General features: G+C 42.0%; 3 protein-coding genes across 10 annotated transcripts; 1 reads left to right on the forward strand and 2 right to left on the reverse strand.

Moving 5' to 3' along the window:
- Positions 1-3,155: 3,155 nt before the first annotated feature.
- zgc:113229 (uncharacterized protein LOC550612 homolog) lies at positions 3,156-10,861 on the reverse strand. Of its 2 annotated transcripts, none has more exons than XM_061786705.1 (6): positions 9,615-10,861; positions 9,427-9,551; positions 7,885-8,302; positions 7,509-7,617; positions 7,221-7,405; positions 3,156-4,494 (listed from the first exon to the last, which is right to left on the reverse strand). In XM_061786705.1, the coding sequence occupies exons 1-6, from the start codon at positions 10,398-10,400 to the stop codon at positions 4,243-4,245; spliced, it is 1,875 nt and encodes a 624-aa protein (XP_061642689.1). In that variant the 5' UTR covers positions 10,401-10,861; the 3' UTR covers positions 3,156-4,242. The 2 variants fall into 2 exon arrangements, with proteins under 2 accessions (XP_061642689.1, XP_061642690.1); XM_061786706.1 differs by having other exon boundaries at positions 7,495-7,617.
- Positions 10,862-10,990: 129 nt separating this feature from the next.
- On the forward strand, positions 10,991-21,450 carry rad9a (RAD9 checkpoint clamp component A). Of its 6 annotated transcripts, XM_061786708.1 has the most exons (13): positions 11,123-11,741; positions 11,854-11,924; positions 11,999-12,072; positions 12,168-12,216; positions 13,030-13,144; positions 13,265-13,364; positions 14,416-14,522; positions 14,632-14,738; positions 14,836-14,900; positions 15,010-15,096; positions 18,023-18,239; positions 18,979-19,069; positions 21,305-21,450. In XM_061786708.1, exons 1-13 carry the CDS (start codon positions 11,708-11,710, stop codon positions 21,313-21,315), a joined length of 1,128 nt encoding a protein of 375 aa, XP_061642692.1. In that variant the 5' UTR covers positions 11,123-11,707; the 3' UTR covers positions 21,316-21,450. The 6 variants fall into 6 exon arrangements, with proteins under 6 accessions (XP_061642693.1, XP_061642696.1, XP_061642692.1 ...); XM_061786707.1 differs by lacking the exon at positions 21,305-21,450 and having other exon boundaries at positions 11,129-11,741; positions 18,979-19,349; XM_061786712.1 differs by lacking the exons at positions 11,123-11,741; positions 11,854-11,924; positions 21,305-21,450 and adding an exon at positions 11,019-11,068 and having other exon boundaries at positions 18,979-19,349.
- tbc1d10c (TBC1 domain family, member 10C) lies at positions 19,182-27,673 on the reverse strand. 2 transcript variants are annotated; one of them, XM_061786702.1, is made up of 10 exons: positions 27,411-27,658; positions 27,108-27,251; positions 25,808-25,907; positions 25,558-25,665; positions 24,481-24,587; positions 24,275-24,389; positions 24,126-24,191; positions 23,272-23,461; positions 22,629-22,786; positions 19,182-20,999 (listed from the first exon to the last, which is right to left on the reverse strand). In XM_061786702.1, the coding sequence occupies exons 1-10, from the start codon at positions 27,434-27,436 to the stop codon at positions 19,413-19,415; spliced, it is 2,601 nt and encodes an 866-aa protein (XP_061642686.1). In that variant the 5' UTR covers positions 27,437-27,658; the 3' UTR covers positions 19,182-19,412. The 2 variants fall into 2 exon arrangements, with proteins under 2 accessions (XP_061642686.1, XP_061642687.1); XM_061786703.1 differs by having other exon boundaries at positions 20,837-20,973; positions 27,411-27,673.
- Between the last annotated feature and the right edge of the window lie 6 nt (positions 27,674-27,679).

The raw sequence follows: 27,679 nt of genomic DNA on the forward strand, positions 1-27,679 counted from the left end.
ATACAGTACGTGAATCGGTGGTGACTCGAATTGTGATTTGAGTGGGCGTGGAAAAGCAGTTGACGAAGCAAGAAATACAAGTGTTTCACGATTTTTAGCCTGTGTTTATGGCTGGATGCATTTTGACTTACTGCGCATAGTTTCTCCACATGTGCGCATTTGGCCTCGGTGGCCGCAGCGGTGACAACGATGAAGTCGATAGCCCTCCACCTGGACGATGATCTCGGCGGAGTTAATTAGGCGTCCTATAGCTCTTTGCACGGCTATTCATTGCGTCAACCGAAGCCGGAAAGGAGCTATCGCTCTAGGGGGCGACCGCGGCAGAATGAATGGGAGAAAGTTGATCCAACATAGCGTGGCACATGACGATAGCCAGCCATCTAGATAGAAAGGAGGCAGCTGGTCCAAGACACCGAGGATTTACCGCACCGACAGGTGCAGAAGCATTCTAGGTTGTACCATTGGCCTTGATCCTGTCGAAAGTAAGCCATTGCAAACTAAAAAGAAAAAAACTTTCCAAAATGCACCAGCATACTCTTTTTCCCACTCAATGGATAGTTTTCAAGTAATCAAATACTGTGGGATTTTTCATTTGTTGCACAATGACGTCATTATTTTGAAATAGTAACAATTCGATTCTAATTCAGAAGTCATCCGTTACTGTCAAAAAATGAGTGGTCGACCTTCCTTTGTCTGTATGGCTGTATAGTACAGCTGTCATAAAAACGGCCTAAATAAATACATTTAAAATTAACCCCCAAAAGTTCGTTCATCTAATTAATTGACGAAAACAAAGGACATTTTCGTTATAATTACATTTAGTTTCTGTTAGTTTTGTAAACATATAATGTAGCTTGTTAGATATTGTTTATTAAACACTCATTTTTAGTTTTTCACAAAAATGTTTTATTTGTTTTAGCTTTAGTTATTTTGTTTGTTTTCTGTAACCGTGATTACCTAGTCTCAGAGTACATAAAATGCAAATATTGTGAGGATTTTGTGGAAAATACAAATTTGGGAAATAATCAATTGCATTGCATTACATCGTGTAGTGTGCATGTCACTGTCCAGACATTCTTTTTATACAACTTTGACTTTCGTATCTTATGTAACAATGGATATCACAGCTGGCGGCACGGTGGCCGACTGGTTAGAGCGTCAGCCTCACAGTTCTGAGGACCCGGGTTCAATCCCTGGCCCCGCCTGTGTGGAGTTTGCATGTTCTCCCCGTGCCTGCGTGGGTTTTCTCCGAGCACTCCGGTTTCCTCCCACATCCCAAAAACATGCATTAATTGGAGACTCTAAATTGCCCGTAGGCATGACTGTGAGTGCGAATGGTTGTTTGTTTCTATGTGCCCTGCGATTGGCTGGCAACCAGTTCAGGGTGTACCCCGCCTCCTGCCCGATGACAGCTGGGATAGGCTCCAGTACGCCCGCGATCCTAGTGAGGAGAAGCGGCTCAGAAAATGGATGGATGGATGGATATCACAGCCCTCACTGTAGAACTACAGCGGGACACACACACTGTTAATTTGAGCATTTCAGCAAAATTTCGGATGTCTTTAAAAGGTTATTCGTCCCCGATCTGCTCAGAAAATGGCCACGGGCAACAATCATAAATGTTAAACTTGTTCAATAGTTTCTGGTCATCAATCCTAATGTGTAAAGTCAACATCATGAGGTTGAGACAAGGACTGCATGATTGTGATGTAAAACTGAACGATTGCCAATTCAGGAGCAAACTGGACGAGCAACTTGTTGTGTTGAGTGTTTGTATAACTTCATAAATTCATTGATGTTAGTGAAGCGATTGTCATGTGTCTGGTGTGCTGTGGAGGTCGTCTCGAGTACATCACGAATTGTAAGTGCAGTAAGCATACATTATCCCTTTTTTTGCTTGTAACGTGCATTTTAAAAGATGTGACAAATCTGTACGTGTACGTGTACTTTTTCTCTGCAGCCAGTGCGGCTAATCATCTGATAATTGGCCAGATCTGACACGCAGGCATTAAAAATCGTTAAAAGGGCCAGGTGTTGTTCATTGCACCATGAGGTGTTGCTCAAAATATACCCTGCGGCTGTGGATGACGGGTTTATTTAATAACAATTGATATTCGCCCTAAATGCGCAAAGATCTGTGCTGGCGTCATCATGATTAAACTACAAAAAGAGGAGATAAAACTCAGGCTACCTGGCTTGCCGTCACATTGCATGCTGGACATGTGAAGTTGTATTTATTTTACTGTCTTTCACAAACAGGTGTGCATGCTACTTGCTGCTACTCATGAAGTAGAAAAGGGAAGTTTTAGAGCCCTAATTTGAGCACAACTTCAGAGAACTAGTGGCATTACATGATTATCCTCGTGTCACACCCTGTATGCTTGGGTACACTATGGACTGGTTGTCAGCCAATCACAGGACACGTATACAAACAACCATTCATTCTCACATTCATGCCTGTGGAGAGTTTAGACTCTTCAGTTAACCTAACATGCATATTTTTGGAATGCAGGAGGAGCCAGAGAAACAAAACAAAAAATAATAATAAATAATAATACTTTTGTGGGCTTTAATGTTTAAATTAGCAAATAATCCAATGATTTCTGATATGCATTTGCCTGTGAAGTTGTGAAAATTAACAGGGACGTATTTTGCCAAACCAACTTTTTCCAGTATTTGGGATGTTATATTGTCTCTATGGTGCCTCAGTAAAAATGTGAAATATGAATTAAAACTGTCCACGCATTCCTGAGTTCCAGACATTTTTCTGCCCAGAGGCCTGAAAACAGGTCATTCGAATTTCTCAAGCTTATCTACATCACTAGTGAAGATCTTCGTCTTCCCTTTCCGCTCCTGAGCCAGCGCTGTCAGCAAAGCAAACATGGGTGCTCTCACAAGCGAGTCTTCCACACGGAGGCAACCAATCAGAGGAAAGGGGGCGGTCTTAGCCAAATATGGACAAAGCGGCTACAAAACTGGGTCAAACAGAAGTAGCTTTCAGACGGGGCTTTTCTGGACACTCTTATGACAAAACCAAGGTGTTTTGTTTTAAAAGTAATTGACACTTTTATACTACGTCCATGTTAGAGTGTCACTCTATGGAGGTCTAAATAACCAAAATACAGGACCTTTAAGACCAATTAAAAAACCCAGAGTACAAAAATACTTTTAATATAGAAATAAGGAAACAGTTATGAGAAACAGTACTTTCTTGATCTCTATTAGTAAACGCCCTTCAAAATCTCATTACATGGGCTGCCACTCCCACAGTGATCTGACACTTTTAAAGCTATTGGAACTTGTACTCTATGAGAGAACAGTGAGTCCTCAACCAAAACAAATACTGATTTAGTAGCTGTCGCAAACAACAAGTGCAGTTGGAAAAAGAAGTCCTTATAGATTACTGAGGATACTTTAATTTTGAGATTTTAGTGTAAATTGCTAAGAAAGCCGCGTGTTGCTGCATATTGGTCATGAAGGTTTTGAAATCCGCACCACTGTTGGTCAAGGTGGTGGAAAGAATACCAGTAAGGCCAGTAACAGTGCTTCCAGTATTGTGAGGCAATCCAAAACTGTTGAGGGGTGCTTATAATATTTTTGCCCCTCTTGTGTAGTTCGACACCACTGCAAACAACAACCACAATAATAAAAATATATTTAGTTAATACTGACAATATCGATCAAAAAACAGCATCATCTTTGTAAAGATCAAAATACTGTATTGTGAGACTGTGAAGTCGCCAGTGAGTCTGTATTATATGTCAGCCAATCACAACATTATGACCACTTGCACCATGTAATGATATGAAACAAAGAGCTGTGTCAACAAAATCTGCCTATACAAAGGTAATCATGTTCCGTTTTGATTGACAGGTGAGAGGGGTTCATTTGACAATAGGTTTACTAAGGCTCGTGTAGTTTGCAGTGGTGTTGAACTAAACTGCATCACATCAAGAGCTGTGTTTATTGGTTGGATTTCTGTTATGTCACTACATGAGGTACCCAAAATACTGCACTCGAAACATCTCTCTATATAATGGACTGCAATTCTACACCACTGCAAACAACCATAATAATAAACTTACTGTTCAGCGAGTACCTCTTTATGTCAATCAAAATTGTGCTTTTCATCTTTGTAAAGGCACAATTTTCGATAAACATATTGCATTGGATGTCATAGATAGGTTTATCAAAGTGTAGTGTAAATAAGTGTGTAAAAGACAGATTTCACTGGCATTATCACTATCTGTGCTTCCTTCCAGTTTTCTTCCTCTTCAGGGCCCGTAACCAGGCAGGAAGAGCAGGTCGGCGTGCTGACGCCTCCTTCTCTTCCTCTGCTGTCGTGCATGCCTCCTCTTCCTCTTCCTCCAATCCAGAACCCAGTTCTGTCCCATATTCCTCCTCTGAGTCCCAAGTATCCAGATCCCCTAAAACTGGTGGTATCTCCTGAACTGTCTCTGCAAAATGAACCCGGCGGTTGGGCTCCACTCGTCTCTGAAGCAAAGAAAGAGATGTCTAAGTTAAAAAAAAAAAAAAAGGTAATCCACTGAATTTTCACAGCATTCGGTCATAATAACATAAGAGCGATACAATGAAGACAGAACCTGTATAAGGAGTAAAACTAAATTACATAAATGCCATCCATCCATCCATTTTCTGAGCCGCTTCTCCTCACTAGGGTCGCGGGCGTGCTGGAGCCTATCCCAGCTATCATTGGGCAGGAGGCGGGGTACACCCTGAACTGGTTGCCAGCCAATCGCAGGGCACATACAAACAAACAAACATTCGCACGCACATTCACACCTACGGGCAATTTAGAGTTCTCAATTAACCTACCATGCATGTTTGTGGGATGTGGGAGGAAACCGGAGTGCCCGGAGAAAACCCACGCAGGCAACATGCAAACTCCACACAGGCGGGGCCGGGATTTGAACCCTGGTCCTCAGAACTGTGAGGCAGACGCTCTAACCAGTCGCTCACCGTGCCGCCGTAAATTACATAAATGCTTCCACACAATTAGTCCAACCAACCATTCATCATGAGCCTCAATGTTTGAAAGATCAAACTACAAACAGAAGGTGACCAAAAGTTATATAAGGGATATTTTAGCAAGGGCGCATTTTGTTCCCAATATTAATTCACAGTTGGAATGTCAACATGAAGATCACCAACACAACAATAACAACATACACTTGTTTACGTTGAGCATTTGTAGTGCTTAGATGCACTTTTCATTGGAATACAATAATATTCCAATATATAATAATAATATATTATATATATGTATAATAATACAGTACTGCGGGGGGGGGGGGGGGGGGGGGGGATCTAGATTTGTTTTTTGATCCAATAGAATCGAAATCTGAGTTGGCTGAGAGGCTTCTACTCCTCAGATTTCTGTGACAAATGGCTTCAGAAGTGGGATGGTTAGCTACGGTGGCACCATAATTCGAGACATCTGTTATGTCTGTTGAACAAACTGTTCAACAGATAGCTGTCTGTGTGCGTGTAATTTAGTTTTTCTAGGTCCTTGTTTTTTTGTTATCTGCCTCACGAGGCCTTGAGACGAATATCTTAAATGTTTAATATTGTTTTCGCCTCTTAAGGTGAAAACCTCACCATGTGCGCGTTGCTTTCGCTACACGCTGAGGGCAGAAAATCAGGTGGCCATTCAAAACGCATCCTCAGTTCACGTGATTTCAAGATATGGCAGCCCCCCCCAGCAAAGTTGTCAGCAACAACATCTTCGAGCAGGGGTCAAGAACCTTTTCGGCCAAGAGAGCCATGAACACCACATATTTTACAAGTCAAATGTAGTTCAGTGAGAGCCATATAATATTAGGATGGGTCTATTTTGATGTTCACGAAGAAGCGCTACAAATCCTCTGTATTTCTCCACCATACACGTAGCACCATCAGTACACACCAAAATAAGTTTAGCCATCGGTAGATTATTTTTTTCTTTCACGAACTCAATGAAAGATCTTGTTGATCTTTTGATTCGTAAAACAGCAAGACTTTGATCACGCAGTGTGTCGCCGGCAGCATACCTGGTAATCACGCTCAACTGTGATAAATGGCTTACGTCTGACTGTTGACTCATCTAAAGCAAGGCAGTTTGGCACTGCAATTATGTCCTTCACTTGTGTTTAACCACTCGATTTGCCATCACAATGGCGTGCGTCGGAGTGCCGCTTTATATTGGACCGTTTCTTCAATGAAATTTTAACATTGCATATTAGACACACCGCAGAAGCTGCTTCAATTCACAAAGACGAATTCCTCTGTCCATTCGTGTTGAAATGCTCAGTACTCCTCATCTTTCTTTCTTTTCGCCATCATCTTGCTTCTTGTCCTCACATGGACCCGAGTAAGCTGCCACATTATCCAATAAAAATAGTCTGACCTGTAAGGACAGCTGGCATTGACTCCAGTCTCCCCCATTGCAGTAGAATTGGATGGATGGGTTAAAATGCATGACTGAAAATTTTTATATTTTGAACGTTATTTTTAACACTCTAATTTCTGCAATGTTTTAATTTAAAATGTCAGCGGAATTATTCATTATTCAGTGTGTAAGGAATTGTCAGATAAGATTTATCTGCGAGCCAGATGTAGTCCTCGAAAGAGGCTTGCGAGCCTGTCTTAGAGAAATAATTCGTCAATACGTCGCCAGATTTTACATGCTTCTATGACTTAACATCTTTTGAGTTTAAAAACAGGGATAGTGCCAGAAGGCTTTCCAAAAGATGGTAAAAATGAATGAATAATATTAGGAGTAACACTCTTTTGGCAGTGTCTTCAGTTTCATTCATGAAATCAGACGAGGCAACATCTGGCCACCTGAATTTCTGCCCCTCAGCTCAAGTAATATGTACACAGAATTTTCAATTCCCAAGGTGAAAAATATCGAACGATAACTATTCGTCTCAAGGTCTTGTAAGGCAGAAAACTCGACAAAAAATACAAGCACACATTGAGCTATCTGCTGAACAAATGGTTTTGAATTACTTTTTGCTCAGTAGATAGCGCTAGTAGTGTGTAGCTGTACTGGGGGGTTGAGGGATGGATTAATAAGGGCCTAACACTGACAAGGGCCCTAGAAAGTAATGTTTTTTGAGATATTGTTCTGGGGCCCCAAATCCCTGTCAACTTCGTTGGTCGACCATGAGGCCAAGCTTGAGCTACTCCTCCTCAGAGTTTCATGACATTACACTTACCCTTTTGCTTTCCCATGAGGAATCTGAATTCTGGGATGTGGAGTGTCTGAGGACACCCCGGGGCACAGGACCACAAGGAGTAAGATTTGAGGGAACATGCGGTGTTGAAGATCCATTTGGGCTGAAAAAGGGCGCGCTGTTTTGCTCGTCTGCGTCGGCCATCGCATGGCTGTTTGGCAACGCTTCTGAAACCAAATAAATAATACAGTTTCCACCCATTAGCTTCATCCATCATATGCTTTAACTTCTATTATTTGTGTTTGTTTGTGTTAACTTTTGGGTTCTGACCCCCTTGTCGCTCTCGTGACCAGCCCATTAGAGACATCTCAGCTGACTGATGTTGTCTCTTCCTGTTGACTCTGCTGGTGGGCGGTGAGTCATCCAGAATGTCTGCTCGCTGCAAACAATACGACAATACGATGCAAAGTCTTATTCTTGCCTACGTTCGTCAATGCAGTGATTCCCAACCAATGTACCGTGGCACATTAGCGTGCTGTGAGACATCATCAGGAGTGTGGTGGGAAATTCTCTAATTTCATTGAATTGATCCAAAAAAATCTCATTTATTTACTACTTGGTTCACTAAAGGTTGGGAAACACCACATTAATAATATTGACATCATTCTTGTTGGGCAGTGCCATTAACAGTTAAGTGGTATCTAACCTCCACAGAGGAAGTTCTTGGTTGCACAAGTCCACTCTCCCTCAATTGCACATGTGATTGAATTTGTCCTTGTTCCATTGGCTCTGATTGATTGGCAACTCTGTGTTCTGTGTTGTTCTGTGTAGGCACGTCTGGAAGGTTCACACTGACAGGAATGTTATAAACTGGAAATGACTCGCAACTCCTGAAGCTCCACTCTCTGCTCAAACCTCCTGACTGGTGCAGAACAAAAGTGGATGGACCATTATGATTTGGTTTAGGTGTGACACTCGGACTGCTAAATTTCTTCTCTTGTGTTTTCTGGTTGATTGAGGAGGCTGAAGGGGAAAGGCTCAGAAACTTGGCCCACTCTTGACCCGATACAATCTCTTCCAGCAAACTGACGGAGCTGAAGCCAAACTGAAAGTCGTCGCTTGATCTGGAAGGAAAGAAAATTGAAATTCAGAGCATGCAATTGCTGCAGTTCCAAAATTTTGGCATTGCCCTGTTTCCACACAGTTCATGAAACTTAAATGAAAATTCTGGTGACCCTAACTTTTACAAACATGACAAAGCATTAAAAACAAGACTAAATATCAACACAGACTGATCATAATCATTTTACTTATTGGACACTTTGTTGTTGTTCAGTTATAGTTTCTTCAATTGCCTTTGATTATTCTCATTCATCATTCATTTCATTCAAAAGACATTGAATCAATCGCAACTGGAATGTTCTGGTTATCTTAGAGGACGTTTCGCCTCTGATCCGGGCCTGGTTAATCACTTCAGGCACATAGGGTTGGTAGGACAGTTCTAGCCTGAGTGTTGGTGTGGAAACCCAACTTGTTATCTCCTATTCATCGATTCAATGCCCTGAGAAAGTTACTTCAGTGCACCTGCAAAGGTATTATCCATCCATTTTCTAAATTGTTCCTCCTCAATCGGGTAACTGGTGAGCTGGAGCCTACCCCAGCTGACTTTGGCTAGGAAGCTAGGTCCACCCTGGACTGGTCACCAGCCAATTGCAGGGCACATAAACAAAAAACTATTCACACTCACATTCACAACTATGGACAATTTTGAATCTTCGAATTCATCAAACATGCATATTTTTGGAATTTGAATGTGAATTTTGTTGAAGTCTGCAGTGGTGTAGCACTGCACTGCATCATACTGAGAGCTCTGGTATATATTATAGTATTATAGTAAGTAATACACCACAACATTTTTTTTCTAATTTCAGGATACCAGTAATTGCAATTTGTAGTCTAGTGTACGATCTTCATGAAAAAAGTATCTATGTATCCTCACAAAGTCAAAAAAAGGATCTGACAACATTACATTGGCAGAGGCTGCCAGTGGCAAGGGTGTGTTCCACATCAAACAGCCACAGGAGAAAAAAGCCCAACTACAGTCACAGCAATTATTTGGAAACACGTCAAAAACATCTTACATATTTTGATTAAGGTGTGCAGTGCTTGAGAGAATTTTCACCCAGTGTTCTGCAGACTCCGGCAATAGTTTCAACTCATTTTAAGTACAGTACTGCGCAATGATTACCTTATAAATGCGTCAATCGTGTCATCCTCTGATTGTGCAGTAGGGTTTTCACCACTGTCTGGCGACGGCAGGGTCCATTTTATATCTTGATGTGATATGTTGATGCGATGGTTTTGTGCTGAAGTCTGGGAATCACAAAGAGGATTTTAGTTTCCTACGCGGGAAGGAATTAACTTTGTACAACTCACCTTGTTCATCCCACCTTCCTTGGACTCATCTTTTCCTTTTTTACCTGTTCTTTCCATCCAACTCTCCTTGAGTTTCTGAGTCCATCTCCTTGCTTTGTTTTCAGATGATCGTTGTTTTCTCTTGGTCATGCTGATGTCTTTATAAGGGATCATTTCCATGTTTCTCCATTTAGACAAATCTCCAAATCCTCCATTTTCCGTATGAAAGGATTTATTCCCTTGACTGTCCGCAGAAAAATCTGTGCTCCCCCATGACCAGTCATGAACATTGTGTTGAAACCCATGGTCCTGGTCTTTATATCCAGATATGTTGTCCCGCTGTTCCCCAGTATCAGTTCTCCCAAAGGAATGGAAGGTTTTTGACAAAAAGTCTTGCCCTGTTGAAGCATTGGAGATCCGAGGCAACGTGACATTCTCCGACACTGTGTTTCCATCCATCTGGCTGTTGTCCCTCTGGGGTGGGAAGAAAAAGGGACCCCTGTACTGTTCAAAGCCATGGACTGGCTGAAGTCTCTCTCCATATTTGGAGGTAAAACTAGTATCCCCGGAAGATACCCCAAATCTTTTTGCAGGAAGACTAAACACATGACCATTGGTAAGATCATCTCGTTCTTTCTTGTGGTTTGGGACTGATCCCACTCCATCTGTCCCCAATGTGGAGGGATGGGGGAGCGGTTCACCTGTATGCTCGTATGCATGCCTTTCTCTTCCCGGCTGGAGTTTCAGTCTCTCCAACATGGACTGCAGTAAGGCCTGACTGTCTGGCGGATTGCTCGACTGAGACATCTAGTTGCAAAATTGTAAGACTTTAAGTCCAAAAGTGTTAGTATAGAGTGCATGGGGCAAGACACACCCACTCAGTTCTTTAAGGAATGTGGTTGAAAACTGAGTTTGTTGGATACATGTTGTTAAAATAATCACAGAATAGTTGTTATTCACTTGTTCTAGTCAGTTCCCATGATTTCTTCGCTCTCCTTACCTCATGTTAAGAAAGATATATCCTCTTCAACTCGGATAGAAATTCTACATTTCCACAAGTGAGACCTTCTTGACGAAGTGAATGCCATCCTGTGCAAATTTCTTCCTAGTTCTCAGAAACTTTTGCAGAAATATCAGCTGAGTCCAGCCCCAGTTCCCCCGAGATTCCTCACTTTTTTTTTTGCCTTGTCTTGTCGTTTAAATTGTCCGTCTTTCCACATCATATTCAGTGGCTGCACTCAGCTCAAGCAGACATTTATGTCAGCAGTGATGGGCGGAGAGACGGTGCACAACAACGTTCCTGGTGTTAGGTGGAACATCGAAGCGGACTGACGAGAAAGACCAGTAAGGTGAGATAATTGTGCCCTGACAGCAACTCTCTAGCTCTCTCACTTTATTTCCTTTCAATTTGTATCCATGGTTCCACTTGAGTGGCGGAGAGAACATCTGGGGGAGCTACGCTACCTATTTGCCTTGTGAGTTATTTTTATTAACAACAAAATGGCAACAGTGGTGAGTGGATTAAAGGTACCTAATGCCGCTTAGAGGAACCAAAAATATCAAATAGCCTCTAAAATGGGGTTGATTATGAGGGTTGAGTTGAGCAACCTCTAAAAGCAATTTCGTAAACTAATGGAAACCTTAGTGAGTGAGTCACTTGACGACCTTATGTTTGCCATTTACAACAGAAAAAGAAGTGGAAGTTATGATCTTGAAAATAGTATCACAAGAGTCAAATAAAATTGATTGAATTCGGTGTTCTGTCAGCCATCGTTTAGTTTTCAAATGGTCTCTGTCGTCAATGAAAAATCTAATCAGGAACCGCACTTTTATTTTCACGGGGTATTTTCAATGCGCATGCGTGACATTAAAACACGCCCCTATTTGCTAGTCTGTCTTTCCGATTGGTACACAGTGCGGAAGTGATTTGTGGCGGCGTAAACAACACTTAAAGAACACTGCTTCTTCCCGTCGGGTCACTATTTTAGATTAACGGAACTAAATATATCCCAAAACGGAGTATGTTTACGGCATATGGATTATATTGTTATGATGTGCCTCCTTAGCACGGAGCTACTCCTTTAGTTGCTAGTTAAACTGCTGTAGCTGCAGAAATGGACTGCGTTGTGACGGGTGGAAACGTAAAAGGTAGACAGTTTTATTTTTCCCCTTCATTAATTTTACGTTTTTCATTTTCGTGCCTTGATTTTTGTCATTTTGCAAGTTATAATTACACTCCGTGTGCGTATGTACGGTGCAGTGTTGGCCAAAGCCATCCACTCCTTGTCCAGAATCGGCGACGAGCTCTACGTCGAGCCTCAGGGTGATGGGGTAAGCGTCTTCAATGGACGTCGAATGACGCTTGTTATTTATGATGAGTGTTGTCGTTTTCTTCTCTGTTGAAGCTAGCCCTGCGGTCTGTGAACTCCTCACGGTCGGTTTACGGCTGCTTCCTGTTTGCGCCTCTCTTCTTTAGCAGGTGCAGACTGTGTGTGCATATGTGTCAGTGAACGTGGTCCACGTTTGCATGAGATACTTTGACAGCAAGTGGACCTCTCTTTCTGTTTTGCGTAGGTACACTGTCCCCAATGGGCGTGGCTTCCGCTGCAAGATGTCAATAAAGGTGTGTTAGGATACAGGAATTCCATCTATCATCTGGTTTCAGCACGGTGGACTAGGATTGGTTAAAGAAACTATTTTATTGCTAATATAGTTTATATTACATTGACCAGCACGGTGGTTGACTGGTTAGCACATCAGCCTCACAGTTCTGGGGACCGGGGTTCAAATCCCGGCCCCGCCTGTGTGGAGTTTGCATGTTCTCCCCGTGCCTTTCTCCAGGCACTCCGGTTTCCTCCCACATCCCAAAAACATGCGTGGTAGGTTGATTGAAGACTCTCAATTGCCCGTAGGAGTGAATGTGTGTGCAAATGGTTGTTTGTCTGTATGTGCCCTGCAATTGGCTGGCGACCGGTTCAGGGTGTACCCCGCTTCCCGCCCGAAGATAGCTGGGATAGGCTCCAGCCGCCCGCGACTCTGGTGAGGATAAGCAGGAAGGAAAATGGATGGATGGGTGACCAGAACTGCTGATTCTGAAGACTCTGAGTGGATCAGATTCACATAGCAACACATAGAGGCTGCAATCTGATTGAACAAAAAAATAAATAAAAATCGAACATACACGTACTGGAAGCAGTGCAACCAAGAGAAAAGCTACAAAATGAAAATAATAGACCGTTTACAACAACTTAATATAATTTCATGGAACAAATATTCAAATTTAGCTTGTAAACGTAAGTCAGTGCTTTTGATAGTGTTTCAGCCAACAGGTAATTGATTAGACGATGAATAGCCTAATGTTGCCGTCCACAGTAATTCTGAATGTCCTTTTGTTTGTGCATGTGCGTGCGTGCATTTTTAATGTACAAATATCCAGAGTGTGCAGGCAGTGTTCAGGTCTCTGGCATCTCTGGAGAAGACGGTAGAAAAGTGTCATATCCAGCTGGACAAGCAAAAGGATCGCCTCACCTTCACGCTGCATTGCAAACACGGTATGAACACGTCACCTCCTGCTGGCTGATATCACGTCACATTTTAAACATGTCTAAACTCATTTGACACTGACACATTCTTCATTTATTTGCATTACTCCACTGTTTTGTTATCTGCAGGCCTCTTAAAGACTCACAACCTGTCTTTCCAGGACAGTGAGCGGTTACAGGCCGTGTTTGATAAGGACAGTTGCGGAAACGTATTTCGAGTCAATCCAAGGTTTGTTTTTGAATAGGGATGCACCGATACTATTTTTTTTTTTTGCTGACCGAGTGTGAGTACAAGTACTGTACTCACATTTGAGGACTCGCAGATACTGAGTACCAATTCTTAATAATGCCATTACGTCTTGCATCTTTGATGAAAATGTGTTTCAGTTTAATACAATATTCTTGAAAAAAAAAAAAAAACTTTTCTTCAATATGGCATACGTTTTCCTCAAATATAACACTTTTTATACACAATCAAATATTGGTGAAAAAAACTTGTATTGAATACGGCATATGTTTCGCTTATACATTTTGTGGGTTTTATGAGCTGGAACCCCAAATTATGTAAAAATAAACATAAATAAATACTTGAAATTGTTTACATTTTGGGCCCTGAATCTATAATCTATGAAAGTTTAACTCTTTGAATGGAATTGTGGAAATAAATAAACTTTTCCATGATATTCTATTTTTTTGGAAAGGGTCTGTATATGGCGGGACGGCGACTGGTTAGAGCGTCAGCCTCACAGTTCTGAGGACCCGGTTCAATCCCCGCCTGTGTGGAGTTTGCATGTTCTCCCCGTGCCTGCGTGGGTTTTCTCCGGGCACTCCGGTTTCCTCCCACGCCCCAAAAACATGCATTAATTGGAGACTCTAAATTGCCTGTAGGTGTGACTGTGAGTGCGAATGGTTTGTTTGTTTGTATGTGCCCTGCGATTGGCTGGCAACCAGTTTAGGGTGTACCCCGCCTCCTGCCCGATGACAGCTGGGATAGGCTCCAGCACGCCCGCGACCCTAATGAGGAGAAGCGGCTCAGAAAATGGATGGATGGATGGATGGGTCTGTATATGACAAACTGGTATCAGGGTCGTTGTATTGGAGCTCAAACGTACAGAATCGGCACCTATATTGCATCCCTATTGTTTAACACGTTAGGTTTCCTGTGGCGCATATTCATTTTCCAATTGTGAAGAAACCAGAATTGGTACATAAACATTTTAAATGAATACACAAACCATACAAAATGAGATTCACTCAGTGCCATTGCTTGTCTTTCTCAGGTTGCTGGTGGACACAGTTGCACATTTCCCGGTATCTCTGGAGGAAGTAACTCTTTCAGTCAGCGATGAACGAATGTGGCTCAGGAATCATGTGGATGAGGAATTAGGTGATTTGAGAAATGTTGCTTTCTATTCATCAATTGTTGTTCAAGTGAATCGGTGATCCAAAAAAGGATCTCATAATTGACGCATAGATAGTGTTTTTTTCCCACTCAGCGCAGTCCAAGGCCATGCTGACTGAACTGTGTCTGGCCTCTGACGAGTTTGACAATTTTGCTGTCCAAGCTCATATCAGCATCACCTTCTGTCTAAAGGAGCTACGGGTGAGAACTAAAGATGATTTTTTTTAAATTATTATTTAAAGAGGCTCATTGCGAGAAGAAAGGATTGATGAGTTGATTTTTGTCATCTCTCCTGCAGGGTTTGCTGTTTTTTGCAGATAGTACTGGTCTCCCTATTTCTATGTACTTCAATGAGCCGGGCAGGTATGCATGATGACTTAAGAAGCAATGTTAACTGAATGGACTTCACTGCTATTTATTGACATTTGCCTGTGTTTGTGTGTGCGTTTGTTTGATTGTTTGTTTGTTTCAGCCCTCTTGTGCTCTCAGTATCAGACAGCGTCCTGGAAGGCAACTTTGTGCTGGCCACACTTTCAGACGATACCAGAAACAACACAAGGTAACAAATAGGCCTGTCACTATAATTACTATATCCACTTACCATTGAATAAATAAAATGGACATGATAGTTTTTCCGGACTCGATAAATCGTCATTGTTGTGGTGAGCCGGCGAGCGGATCCCACAGTTACCCGACGCTTGTGTAATTAGGCGTTAGTGGGCTCATGGAACGCCGGCGTACCGGTACACTCCTTCCGGTGTTGGCTCCGTCCAATTCTCCACGCTCCACGCCTTGCTCCATATGCAGAGCGTAGATTCACGCAAGTGAGACATTTAAGAGAAAATTAACGGTTTGTTGTCGCGACCTAACAAGCTAGTGAGTTGAGCTAAGCAGCTTACTCCACCGTGGCGATATCGTTTCAATGTGTGTATGTTAACGGTTTATTAAGCATAACCTCAGTGGCACAGGTTATTCAGCCAGTAGTTGACGACAGCGAACGTCAACGTATATTTGATTGACAGGTGAAGGACTCGTTTTCAGCAGACCAACCACACAGTAGTCGGGTTTACATGGAGACTGTTTTGTCATTCCAATTGAACTCATTCCAATTGAAGATCTCTGGTCAACTGTTTCATGTGACATGATCTATTCTGAATAGGTGTATACATGATATGCACTACATTTAATCGGAACGGCAGTGTGACATGCGCACGTCGTCATGAACGTCACGTCAAGATGGAGGCCCGTCGTCTATTGAGCAGAGTGGTTGAGATTTTTTTATGTTTATTTTTAAAAAAACGCTTGATTGAAAACAAATTATGAGTAGGTACAAACAAGATCTCGTCGCATACGAGCTCTGTTCGGGAGCTGCCATATTTACGCCGTGCATAAACGATGACGTCACTGCGCATTTACCTCGAGACAAAGCATGCGCAGACAGAACGAATGCCGAAAAATTACTTCTGAACAGTTTGGAAAAAGGAATATTCTACCCCTTTGAAACCAAATAAACCAGATTTGGCCTGTTTATTCCAATTGAGGTTTTTATATGGAGTATTTACATTCGGTTTGGGCTTCTAAACTGATTATAATCACGAATAGAAGGCTACATATTAACCAGGCTAGTCTTGCAGCTCTTTATTCTTTATTTCAGACCGAGGGAGAGCCATATCACAGAGTAAAGGAAAACTATTTGATAGATAAACAAGAAAGGGATTTAGAATAATAACAACAATAATAATAATAATAACAATACTGATTTAAAAGCCCAAAAATAAAATAAAATAAATAATACAAAATAAGGCGGTGGATGAATGGTCTGCCTCACAGTTCTGAGGACCCGGGATTTCAGAGATATTAAAAAAAACAATATTATCGTTTATCGTGACAGTTTTTGGGAACATATATCGTCTTAAAAATTGTTATCGTGGCCTAACAGACAGCAAAAAATTAAAGTATTTACTGTATGTGCAACCAAACAGACCAAAAAAAATTTGGCACATCACAGAAAAGAGTCTTTTTAACAAGCAGGACAATGAATGAATGGATACAAAAATGTATGCAAGTATGCGAAATCAGGCTTCAAAATGGTCAAGAATTGAGACATTCCTTCATCTTCCGGACGCTGTGGGCTTGTCGCTATTCAGTCCCTATTCGCTTTCAAAATCCCACGTCCCCGGAACTTTCAACTGTAATCCAAGACATGCCTCCTCCAAGGCTCCTGCCCCTCGGCAGGAACAGCCAGATATTTTTCTCTCCCCTCTTCCTTTCCCCACGACGTGTGAGGCTGACATCTCTAACCCCGTTGCTCTGGACATCCGGCTGCTTCTCAAACCACTGGCAAGCTAGCAAAGGCCTGCAGGGGGGCGGATCCCGTTTGGTTTGCCGCTGCCTCGCAAGACAGCGCGTGTGGGACCAGACGGCAGAGACACTTTAGCCCAAATAATACAAAACACTACACTTCAGGAAAGATGTATTTTTTTTTTTAGAGTTGTGGGCATAGTTTCATGGCCAATTGCATGCTACACTGGTAGTAAAGGGTTCAAGTTAAAAGGAATGAGGAAGTGGCAATTCCGCTGACTAGCCACTGCATGGAATAGGGGCGCTTGGTATTTATATAGTGGGGGAGGGCCTCATACTAAAACTTCCTTCCTGCTTTCATTTTCTTTTCAGGGATCATTAGGATAGATGTGAAGCCATCAGCATTTGACAGCTTAGCCTTAGCCTTTGCAATTGGAACAAAGTTGCAAAATTACTGCCTTGCAGGAACTGTATATCCCCGACTGTCCCACCAGTTGTTTTTGGCCGTCACACTGCTCCAATACGTAGTAAAATTAACGCTATGCACGGCAAGTTTCTCAAAATAGGATATGTTGTTGACAAACCATAAAGTGGAAGCACTACTACTACCACCACTGTTGAAAACACTGAACTTCTAGAGCAGACGTTCCTGCAAAGCTAGGGAACGTTTTTCTGGAGGGCTGCACTGCAACTCGGCATCAACAAAAGCTCGACTGAGCGGATGCGTCCTCTGTGAAGCATCAGCTGAATTGAGATTTTTTTTATGCTGAGTTCCAATGTCCACTTTCAATTGATGAGCCGTGGACAAACGTATTTGTCAAGAGTGTGGTTCGTCAAGAACAGGTCCTGTTTTGAGAAAATTGCCATGGATAGCGTTAATTGTGTGTGACGGCCAAAAAACTTCTCAAACCTACCCTGACTTTCAGTTGGGGACGGAACAACCTCTTGGCAAGCAGCAATTTTGCAACGTTGGTCCAATAACAACTGGTGAGCTGAAAAGCCTAAGCTGTCAAATGCTGATGGCCTCACTTCTGTCCTAATAATACTGTAACTGAAATGACATAGATAAAAGGAAGTATATAGTGACTTTTGGGACACCCTGTATATTCCCAAACTTTTTTGTTTCACAAACCATTTTTCTAATTTCCTCTTTTTCATCATATTTCCTAATGCCACTCCTCAAGAGGGCCCACTTCTCCGGAGCCCCCTCCCGACGACTTTATGAACGACGACATGGACTCCTATCTCATCGCCATGGATAACAGTATTGCACCGGGTCCATCCACAGCTGAGTCCACAAGTTCAAAGCGGCACACGGTAGCCAATCGCAGGGCAAGGCTGCACAGTGAAGGTGAGGAGGGAGAGGAAACGGCCGAAAAAGATGGACCACCAAACAAAAAGGTTCATTTTTCACCTTTCTCTAAAAAAACATAGTTGTGCCTTGAGATACAAGTTTAATTGGTTCTGTGACCATGCTTGTTACTCAAAACACTCATCTCAAAGCATTTTTCATATTTGAAATACATGAAAATGTCATTGATGCGCGTGTTTTTAATGAGCAAATTAGCCTGCTATAATATTGTCCTTTATAAAAACATAGTAAAAAAATCATTTAGTAGAATATAGAAGTAAAGAATTACAGTTTGTGCATCATGATTATTCATTGACGCCTTCTGGTGTCCGCGACCTGACCAACAGGGGGCAGTATGCAAACTCATATGAAGAAGAGTTTCACAACTACTGTAAAAGTGACTCGGTAAGCTGTAGTAATATTTGTTGTTTTTCAACTAGGATAAAGAATCTGTGCCTGTGAGTATTGTTATATTGTCTGTCTACATGTGTTGACAGTTTGAAGCCTCTTTTTAGCCTCTGTTTTGAGGAATTGTTCACTAGCTGCCAAACTGCTGCTTGTTTTGAAGAGAGTTGAGATGAGTTCACTGCCACCATTTGGCAGCTGGACCTCAAATTTTTGCTTAAAAGCCAAAGCAAAAAAAAAAACGGCCGAACGGCTCGCATCTCAAAAAATTGTAAGTTGGTCCACGCGTATCTCAAGGCACCACTGCAGTTAGAAAAATGATTGTATCTCCAAGAAATGCTGAAATTCTGATAGTATTTCTTTTCCTTTTGTGTACTATCACAGTTCTGTTCCTTGTTGTTTGGATCGGTTCTTCCTCTGTCGTCTCAGATGAGCATTCAGCCAATGAGCAACCAGGAAGTGCTTGCCAGTGACAGTGAGGACGACACACAAATGGACTGATTGATGGTTGAAAAAATATTTCTTGAGTGGTAGACTGAGATTTTCCTCTTTTTACCCTGAGAAATCATGCAGGGGAGAACCATTGCTAATGTAAAATAGGCAATTTATTTTTTTATGAATATTGTTATTGGGTTGTTACATTGCAAACTTTTGGAATCATGTTAAAACTAAACATTAAGCACTTGGGGTTTGTTTTGTATACAAGATGCAAATCATTTCCTTTGAATAAACCAAACGAAAGTAAACAATGTTAATGTACGTGACTCACAGCATTCAAATGCATTCATCCAACTTGAATATTAAGCAAAAAGAATGGATTAAAAGTAAGCTTCAGCATAACAGGAGGAGCATTCCAATGTGTCTCCTTGCACCTGAAAACCTTTTCCCCTTGTTTGCGGTTTCCTTCTCTCTCCATCCTTCTTCACCTCTTTTTCTCTCTTTCTCCTCAACCTTTCCTCCTCTTTCGCCCTCATTTCTCGCTCACGCTGCCACCACCTCCTGCTCTCCCTGGAGCTCGCTGTCTCCTCAACTATTTTTCCCGTTCCCTCACTGAAATCTTGGATCAAGATGGTGGGGACTTGGATTTTGGCTGCCCTCTTCTCTGTATTCATTTTGGGCTGCCTGCGGAAAAGACTGAAATGTTTAGCAGGCTCGAGCGGCCCATGTTGTGCTGCTACGGTCTGATGAGTAGTTGGGTTTGGAGAGTGGGTGTCTCGAACACTTTGACCGGGGTGGGTGAAGAGATCTTGCGCAAGACGTCGCGTTAACTTTGAGCTGGAGGACTTGGGGAGCCAGGCGTCATCAAAAAAGCGGGGAGTCCTGTTCACAGAGACTTGTTTCAGGCTGGGAATTATTTCCTTATCTGTTTGTTTTTGTTCAGTTGTGTTGTTTTGTGTCTCATAACAAAGACAACACGCTTCACTTCTTCTTCTTACCTGATGGATGCATTGAAGCGAGGACTTACACGTAGTATTTGTGTAGCATAGCTTGTCATATTTTCGAATGTCATCTAAATGATGCTGCGTGGTTTTGTGTTCCCCGACCTCATCTTCTTGGGTCTGCGCCAGGATGTGAATTTGTGTTTCTATCTGGGGTTCTGGGTTCATTTCTGTTAATGATTCAGTCCTATGGTATTTTGCTCCGGAAGTGTCTCCCAATGACAAGCTCCAGTCAGTCCCCAACAGCTTGACAGCTTCACTAGATGTATCCTGATCCAATTTTGATCTTGTTTGGTGCTCAGATGTTGAAACAGCCTCAGTTTTGTCTCTCTTTGCCACATTTTTCGCTGCTGACTCTGATTTGATGTCATCCTTGTTTAAAGCTATAGGCTCTCCTTGGTCTGTCTCCAAAGGACTCCTTGCCACCTCTATGTCTCTGTAATCACTTAAAAGCTCCTCTTCTAGGTCCTGGTGAGCGTCATGTTCGGTCAAACGAATATGTTGACCAACTGGAGTTTGGGTTATTTCTCTTGGCACACTTGTCTGCTTCTTTTCATCAGAGACTCCTCTTTGTTGTTTATTACTATTATCCTCCCTTTTCTCCTGCAAATTCAACTCATTGGAGCTTCTCCAATCCTTTCCTCCCATTGAGCGATGCCTCGAAACCCCGCCGCTGGCCTTCTGTACTCTGATGTTCCCCCCTTTCCTCCACCTCTTGTGAAGGAGCGAAGGCGACAGCGACAAGCAGGAGGCCGAGCGGGCGAGAGGCACAGACAGGTTGCCCGTCTCTCTCTCTTTCCTGTCCAGCTCCGCCAGGTTGAGTTGAGCCCTCTCCCACGCCACACGATATCCGTGGCAGCGACCTCTGGGGTCAAAAGTGGACGAGGGTCTGTCTTTTCTCCACTTTGCCAGCGCCTTCTCTGTTTGTTTCTCCAGATCACTGGAGGAAAGTGGCACAGCACACACCTGTAATTAGAACATATTTCATATCTCATTTCGGGTAAAAATGTTAATGGCAAAGGATATCATACACTACATTGACTCGTCACTTTATTAGGTATAATTTAGTGAGTTGAAGATTCAGCTTCATTTTTCACTAATCCTTCCAAAGAGGTATTAATTTTACAAGGTTATAAAATACTGTATAATATACATACATATAACATTGTAGTTGTACTTTGCACTGCATCATATGGAGAGAGTTTTTAAAAAATATATTTTTCCTTCTAATACAGCTTTTCTCATTTAGCTTTTTTTTTTTTTTTTTCTAGGTAAATTTTAAGCTAATGTCTTGCCTGCGATTGGCTAGTGACCAGTTCAGGGGTACCCCGCCTCTCACCCAAAGGTAGCTGGGATAGGCTCCAGCATGCCCGCAACCCTAGTGAGGATAACCAGCACGGAAGATGGATGGATGGATGTATGTATTCCTTGGTCTCATTTAAATTGTACCTATCCTAGTATTTTTTTAAAGCAGCGCTTGAGACATTGTATCAGATTTCATCAGATTGCCCAATTATGAAGCCATTGAGACTTGCTGTCTCGAGAGCAGGGTTGGAGGAACCTACAGCCATATATGGTCCATATGAAATAAAATTAATAAAATATCAGATTTTTTTTCTTTCGCTGATATCAAAAAGCAAATAACAGTGACATTATTTAAAATGTGTTTTGTTCTTTGCCTTCTGGAATTTCCTTGATTTCTCCTGATACCAAAAAAAAAAAAAAAAAAAAAAGCTTTGACACTGTTTTTTCCCAGCATTAACGTGCATAAACTTCCACAGAAAGTTTTTTTTTTTTTCTTTACTGATAATGGGAAAATAAGCACTTCTCCTTGGAGAAAAAAAGTCCCTTGTTTTTTAAACATGTAAACCCAATCCTTAATAAATATTTTTAAAATGTTCATCAACTTGACATAATAAAAGCTCTCTCACATTCTTATCTCATGTAGAGATGTACAGGTGAGGCAGGGAGACTTTAGGAAAATATATACAGCTTGGAAGCACATATGTACCTCAGGTCAAACGTTTATAACATTGATAAATGATTTTTTTGCGACATATAAATGGGCGCAGTATCTTTGGCAAAGCTGGCACGATTGATTCTGTGATGGCCTTTAAACGGGCTCCTTTCTTGTCATACGGAAAACAATATGCAAATAATTCCGCTCTTGTCGTCCATTTATTTGCAGGAATTGAGGTCACTCGTCACATTGTTTGAAAATAGTCACTAAAGGGTCCAGAAAAGTCGATAACATGGCAAAACTGACTTTGCCTCTGTAAACTAGCTCCTCTTTGTTGGCATCCATGTTCATAGTGAAAGCCGTGCACTTAAGCGAGACAGCGCTTTGAACCCTTTTTCAAGCTGCTAAAAAACATTTTCGTGAGCAATAAAATCAAATTGACGAATCGCTCACAACTCACAAGCACTCACAATATAAAACAACAAACATTTCTCAGATCGTTGCATATTTTTTCATGAATTTAACATGGCCCTTGGAGGACTTCATAAAAACTGAAATGAAAATGTCCCGATAGGAAAATGGTTCCCCGCCTGCCTTCCTAAATGTACAGTAAAGGCCTTCTATAGTAGTGATACCTCTGCTATGAAGTCCTCGTCCTCTTTTTGGACCTCACACCTGACATCCCTCAGCCTCTGCAGGGTCTCCATCTGGCCCTGGCACTGTTTCCTCTGCTCGTCCCGACCCAGCACGTGACGCACCAACACCACCGCCACCTGCAGCAGCACCTGCACACCTTGTACAGGATAGAGGGAAGGCCACAGAAAGTCAAATGTCTTTGAAGAAAATCTTGTCCTAATACAAACAATATTATGCATTCAGTTCACAATTTAAAACAGCTCTGAGGTGTCTTGTCAAAATTTGGTGCCATCTTGGTGCCAAGGAACTATGAGGAGGTGCTTTGAGGAGCGGCATGTATTATTTTACTGGCAGCTTGTTGCATCTCTAGCCAATTGTAAACCTTTTTAGTGAATAGCGAGGCTTCACTATATTATCAATTAACCCCACAGTTACTTAATAGCAACTGGGCACGTCATTAAAAAGTACATTTTCCATAATATGTCCCCTTTGAAGTGCTATTCCTCTCACAGCATTAAGAAAAACTGAGCATTATTATCTCAGGTCTTTTGATATTGTCCTTGTATTGAATCTCATGAAACTGCATGTATCTAGTGAGTGTTCAGCACTTTTTTTCTTTAGTGTTTTGAGACAGGGATTTACCGTTGCAGAAAAACAGGTCCCACACTCGGAGGAGAGCGTTGAAGGGCAAGTGGCGTGTGAACAAACACATCAGCCAGTCTGTGGCGAACATCAGGGGCTCCACTTCGTGGCGCTGCAGGTGTTTGTGCGCAGAAGGACACGTCTTTTTCAAAACCCAGGTCAGCATGGTTGCGTCGAACAAGACTCCCTCCTGCACCACACATGCAACTCTTATCAAAGGTCCGAGCATTCCTGAACATATCCAGCTTTGTGCATTGTGCTACGTCGTACATGTGTTGGGTATTACATGACAACGGCATGCACGTTAAACCCTCCTGTGAGATCTCAAGCACATTTGTTAACAAGAGGTTGAAATCCTCGTCTTTATTCCTCCCATTGCACGGATGGGTGACCTTGTTTGTGCAGCCAGCTAGTTCAGAGATTTTTTTTTCTTGCAGACTTTACACTGCCTTTGAATTGCCAATCAAGTGTAAATGTGTCCAGATTTTACTCCTTTTCCTGCTGTAACTCCTTTTTGTAACAATTCCTTATCAGCATGCTCGTGTTGCCTCTGTTTTTGCGGCCCGTTGCTCTGTCTCTCTCGTCTTTCTCTTGTCTGTGTGCTCTGTGATGTGCTGCCGGCCCTCTCTCTGCTTCGCGCAGATAGAGAGAGAGAGAAACGACACCACACATAGCTCTATTAAGCAAAAGACGAGAGCGGGTTCCGATCAGGAGTCGGCTCTCATCGTTCACTTCAAAGAGCCGGATCTTAGAGCCGCTGTGTTCGTGACTGACGCGTCACTAGTTCGGTGGTGTGCTGTGAGATTTTTCGAATGGAAAATATGTCCCTTGGGTCAATTCAGGAGTGCACTCACCAGTAGAGGACTGTAGTATCCAGGTAGGTAGTGCTCACTAATCTGGACCAGACACCAAAAGGCCTCCTGCCAAGGTCAACCACCATAAGATAATGTCCAAAAACCATATTTAAGCTTCTTCATGTTAATTAGCCAATAATTATGACTACCTCTGCTGGCATGTTCATCAGGAGAACAGCAGCCACTGGCCCTTGTGCCTGGCAGTAGCCTTCCTCTGGCTGGTACTGCGTGTAGGCTTTTAACACCTGGAACAAACCTTGCTGCCTAAACAGACGCAAGACAGGATTACTGCCTGCCAACCTTCACGCTTGAACGTTTTTATTGTGTCACTTGTGTCGGGAGAGAGAACCCGTACCCATGTCCATCCTTGGAGAGGAACATCTCGTGGAAAGGAAATTGTCGGTCCAGATCTCTGTCGATAATGTCCACCCACTTTTTCAGAGCAGCCTTTGAGTCCAGAGACTGACAGAAAAAAAAAAGCAAAATAAAATAAACAGAATAATGGCATGATAAAGTAAGATTAATCAGTGAATGATAAAAAAAAAAAGTATGAGACTTGCAATGTTAAGGTCATTTAAGCGCGCCACCGGGCATTGTGCTTTTCCAGAGCGCGTAATGGTGAACACCTTTTTATTTTAGAGTCCCAACCAACGAATTCCAGGGTTTGTACTTTGACAAATGTCTCCAGGGGATATTGCCCAAATGAGCCCTAATTGGAAGCAAGTATCCTAAAACTGTAATTCTCAGTGTGGATACTGTGCCAGTGGTGATACGCAGGCTCCATCTAGTGGTATGTGCAAAAATGACTGAACTAGACGTTCAAACTGCATGTTAGAGTGGTTAAAACGTTATTTTTTATTTTTTTTGTCGAGAACAGGACGTTTGTATTTAACTTTTTAAGTGCAATACATTTGTATTTAATCATTTAGAATTGTTTGTTTTCAAGCATTTATTTCGGTACACTTATTTAAATTTTATGTGCAATACATTTTAATGGAATTATTTAAGTACAGTTTTTTTATTTTCCTATAATTAAGTGCAGTGTTAATGTTTAAACTCTGCATAGGTGTTAGAGTAACTGATAATAAATATTAAATATACTTTTTAGGAATAAAACCTCTGTCTTGTTTTTTTTAATGCACACTATCTACTGCAGGCCTACAATGCTACTGTATTTTAAGGTTGGTCATTATTATGGTGGTACTTGGACAGCTAAGTGTTTTGTGAAGTAGTACTTGGTGTAAAAAGTTTGAAAACCACTGTCCTAAACCCATCGGTGACGCTAAATTTCCAAGCTTTTTCAGCGAAGCCATCTAAGAGCATGGCAAAAATGTTTTATGATCATTTTGAGCAGTCGCCATGAAAATCGTTCATGACTCTATTCAGCTTTAACTTTGAGTTGCGTCTGTTGTTGTGGTATTCTTTTTAATACCTGGAAAAGTTGTTTGTTGTGGTTCATCCTGTTGGTGGCACCACACAGCAGAGGCCAACACTTTGCTCTGAGCGAAGTCGGGATGCCTTTCTGACATTGCACTTTGACCTGCAAAGATGTCGCATGTGTTTCTATAGATGATATTCCTTGGACGGCCGTTATACAGTTGGCATTTTAACTTTATGTAAAAAGAGCAAAGATCAGCATGATGGCCATGCATCATGATCATTTGGAGCATCACACCACACACCATGTTAGTCTTTTTTAACAAGATGCTCTGCCATTGGTCCATGATGTTGATCCACTTGGCCTCCCTCTGCCTGACTAGTTGAGGGTGTGGGCCCACAATCCTGATGACAAACAAGCAAGTGGAGATTTCACTTCCCTCACAAATGTCACAAAATGGCATCATGTTAATTAGCACATGATCACAAAATATTATAGCTCTTGATAAGTCCATTTAGTTTATTGCTAACAAACAATGCATCGTACTAAAGACAGGCTAATGAAAAGCATCAGTGTCGCGATCTTATGACACTTAAATTTTCCCTGCTTTACGACACTTAGAACCTTCTTATATAGGCTGTGATTGGAATGTTTTGTTTATATCATAAACAATACTCTTGTTGTATTATTACACCCATGGCTCCGTATAAGAAGTGTTTCTCAACCTTTATTGAGCGGAGGCATATATTTCACATGAGAAAAAAAAATATCTCATAGAACCCCACCAAGCAACAGAATCACAAAAAGTAGCTACACAGCTTGCTTGCCATCTAGTGGTAAAGAGACAGAGTGATCGAGCATTCAATTGGTCCGCCTGTTACTATACGTCACTGGCATAGATAGAGGAACAAAGAGACATTATTTGGAGTAAATCAATCATTTTGTGACCAATGAAGTTAAATTGGACAATTTCCCGCAGTACATCGGATGGCACACCAATGTGCCACACAGCACACTTGTCGGGAATCACTGCATTCAAGCGTTAGACTCAGGAAGCACAGTATTGTACACAATGTCGGCATAATGAGTGGCGCAGACTCGAGTTAGTGCATGCAGGGTTTGTGTGTCTGCTTTGTATGTAGCAGAAGCAGGACAGGAAACAGGAAAACCACACGGTGTGATGGCTCCGTGGTAACAGGTCGGGGTGTCTAATCAGAGAGGAGTATGGCACCAAATACAAAATACTTCCAGTACATATACCGTGTTCAAGTGTCAACTGCACTTTCACCTGTCGGCTTGGTTGACCTTTAATGTTATTATTTCCATGTTTTAGAAAGCATGTTTTATTGTATTTTTTTTTTATTTTTCGTCAATAACGGTTTGTGTGTGTGGCTCATAAAAATGTAAAGAAAACATTATGGTGGTAATCATGTTACTCACTCAAGTGGAAAACATCGGAATTTCAATGAGCACCCATCCATTTTGCACTGCGCTGCCCTGAATTTCAGTGTTTTCAAATAAATCTCATAAGTAACCTTCATCCAAATATCTAAGGATGAATCAGAAGTGAGGCTACCCGCAATCTCAAAGTACGACCTGCTCACCGAGCTTCAGCTCCACTGGACACGATGAAGCCAAAGCGGTCCGTCTCATGTTCGGGACTGACCTCTGACCCTGCCTCAGAGCCAGAACTGTCCTCAACAGTGACCATCTTTGGACCTCCACGACTTGGTGGCCTCAGCAGTTTACTGGAAGATGATGAGAAATAGTGACACTGATTTGTCGCTTTACTCACAACATTGAAAAAAAGGTCAACTTTCTCCATGTAATCTTTGACAACTTCTCACATTGACAATAAATAACATACATAAGGGTTGTTTGACAGACATTGTTTTCAAAGGAATTACCTTCTCGCGTGTCCGTCCTGTTTCATCACTGAATTGAAGGTGTGTGAGATTCTGCCGTGGTGGAAAATGAACAGCTTCCTCTTTGACGCCTCCCCTTCTCTCTGCTGACATCTCCCACTATTACTGACGCACGGTGTTGCCTTAAATCAACTTCTCTGTAACTGAACCATGTGCTCTTTTATGGAAAAATCAACTAGTCTGGGGCATAGTTATTGGTGGAAGATGACACATTCACCATGACATCAGCGTGAGTAACAATGCACTTGGTT

The sequence above is a fragment of the Phyllopteryx taeniolatus genome, chromosome 10 (genome assembly GCF_024500385.1).
Source record: "Phyllopteryx taeniolatus isolate TA_2022b chromosome 10, UOR_Ptae_1.2, whole genome shotgun sequence".
Classification (NCBI taxonomy): domain Eukaryota; kingdom Metazoa; phylum Chordata; class Actinopteri; order Syngnathiformes; family Syngnathidae; genus Phyllopteryx; species Phyllopteryx taeniolatus.

What these genes read in the sequence shown, in the direction of transcription:
- zgc:113229 (XM_061786705.1), bottom strand. Translation starts at nt 10,400, where the DNA reads ATGTCTCAGTCGAGCAATCCGCCAGACAGTCAGGCCTTACTGCAGTCC. An exon ending in CAAGAACTTCCTCTGTGGAG is followed by an intron (nt 7,618 to 7,884) that starts GTTAGATACCAC and finishes TATTGTTTGCAG; the next exon opens with CGAGCAGACATTCTGGATGA. An exon ending in CCTCATGGGAAAGCAAAAGG is followed by an intron (nt 4,495 to 7,220) that starts GTAAGTGTAATG and finishes TCTTTGCTTCAG; the next exon opens with AGACGAGTGGAGCCCAACCG.
- rad9a (XM_061786707.1), top strand. Translation starts at nt 11,708, where the DNA reads ATGGACTGCGTTGTGACGGGTGGAAACGTAAAAG. An exon ending in GCTGCAAGATGTCAATAAAG is followed by an intron (nt 12,217 to 13,029) that starts GTGTGTTAGGAT and finishes ACAAATATCCAG; the next exon opens with AGTGTGCAGGCAGTGTTCAG. An exon ending in GATACCAGAAACAACACAAG is followed by an intron (nt 15,097 to 18,022) that starts GTAACAAATAGG and finishes CCACTCCTCAAG; the next exon opens with AGGGCCCACTTCTCCGGAGC.
- tbc1d10c (XM_061786702.1), bottom strand. Translation starts at nt 27,436, where the DNA reads ATGAAACAGGACGGACACGCGAGAAG. An exon ending in TCCAGTGGAGCTGAAGCTCG is followed by an intron (nt 25,908 to 27,107) that starts GTGAGCAGGTCG and finishes GTTTGTCATCAG; the next exon opens with GATTGTGGGCCCACACCCTC. An exon ending in GGACCTGTTTTTCTGCAACG is followed by an intron (nt 22,787 to 23,271) that starts GTAAATCCCTGT and finishes ATCCTGTACAAG; the next exon opens with GTGTGCAGGTGCTGCTGCAG.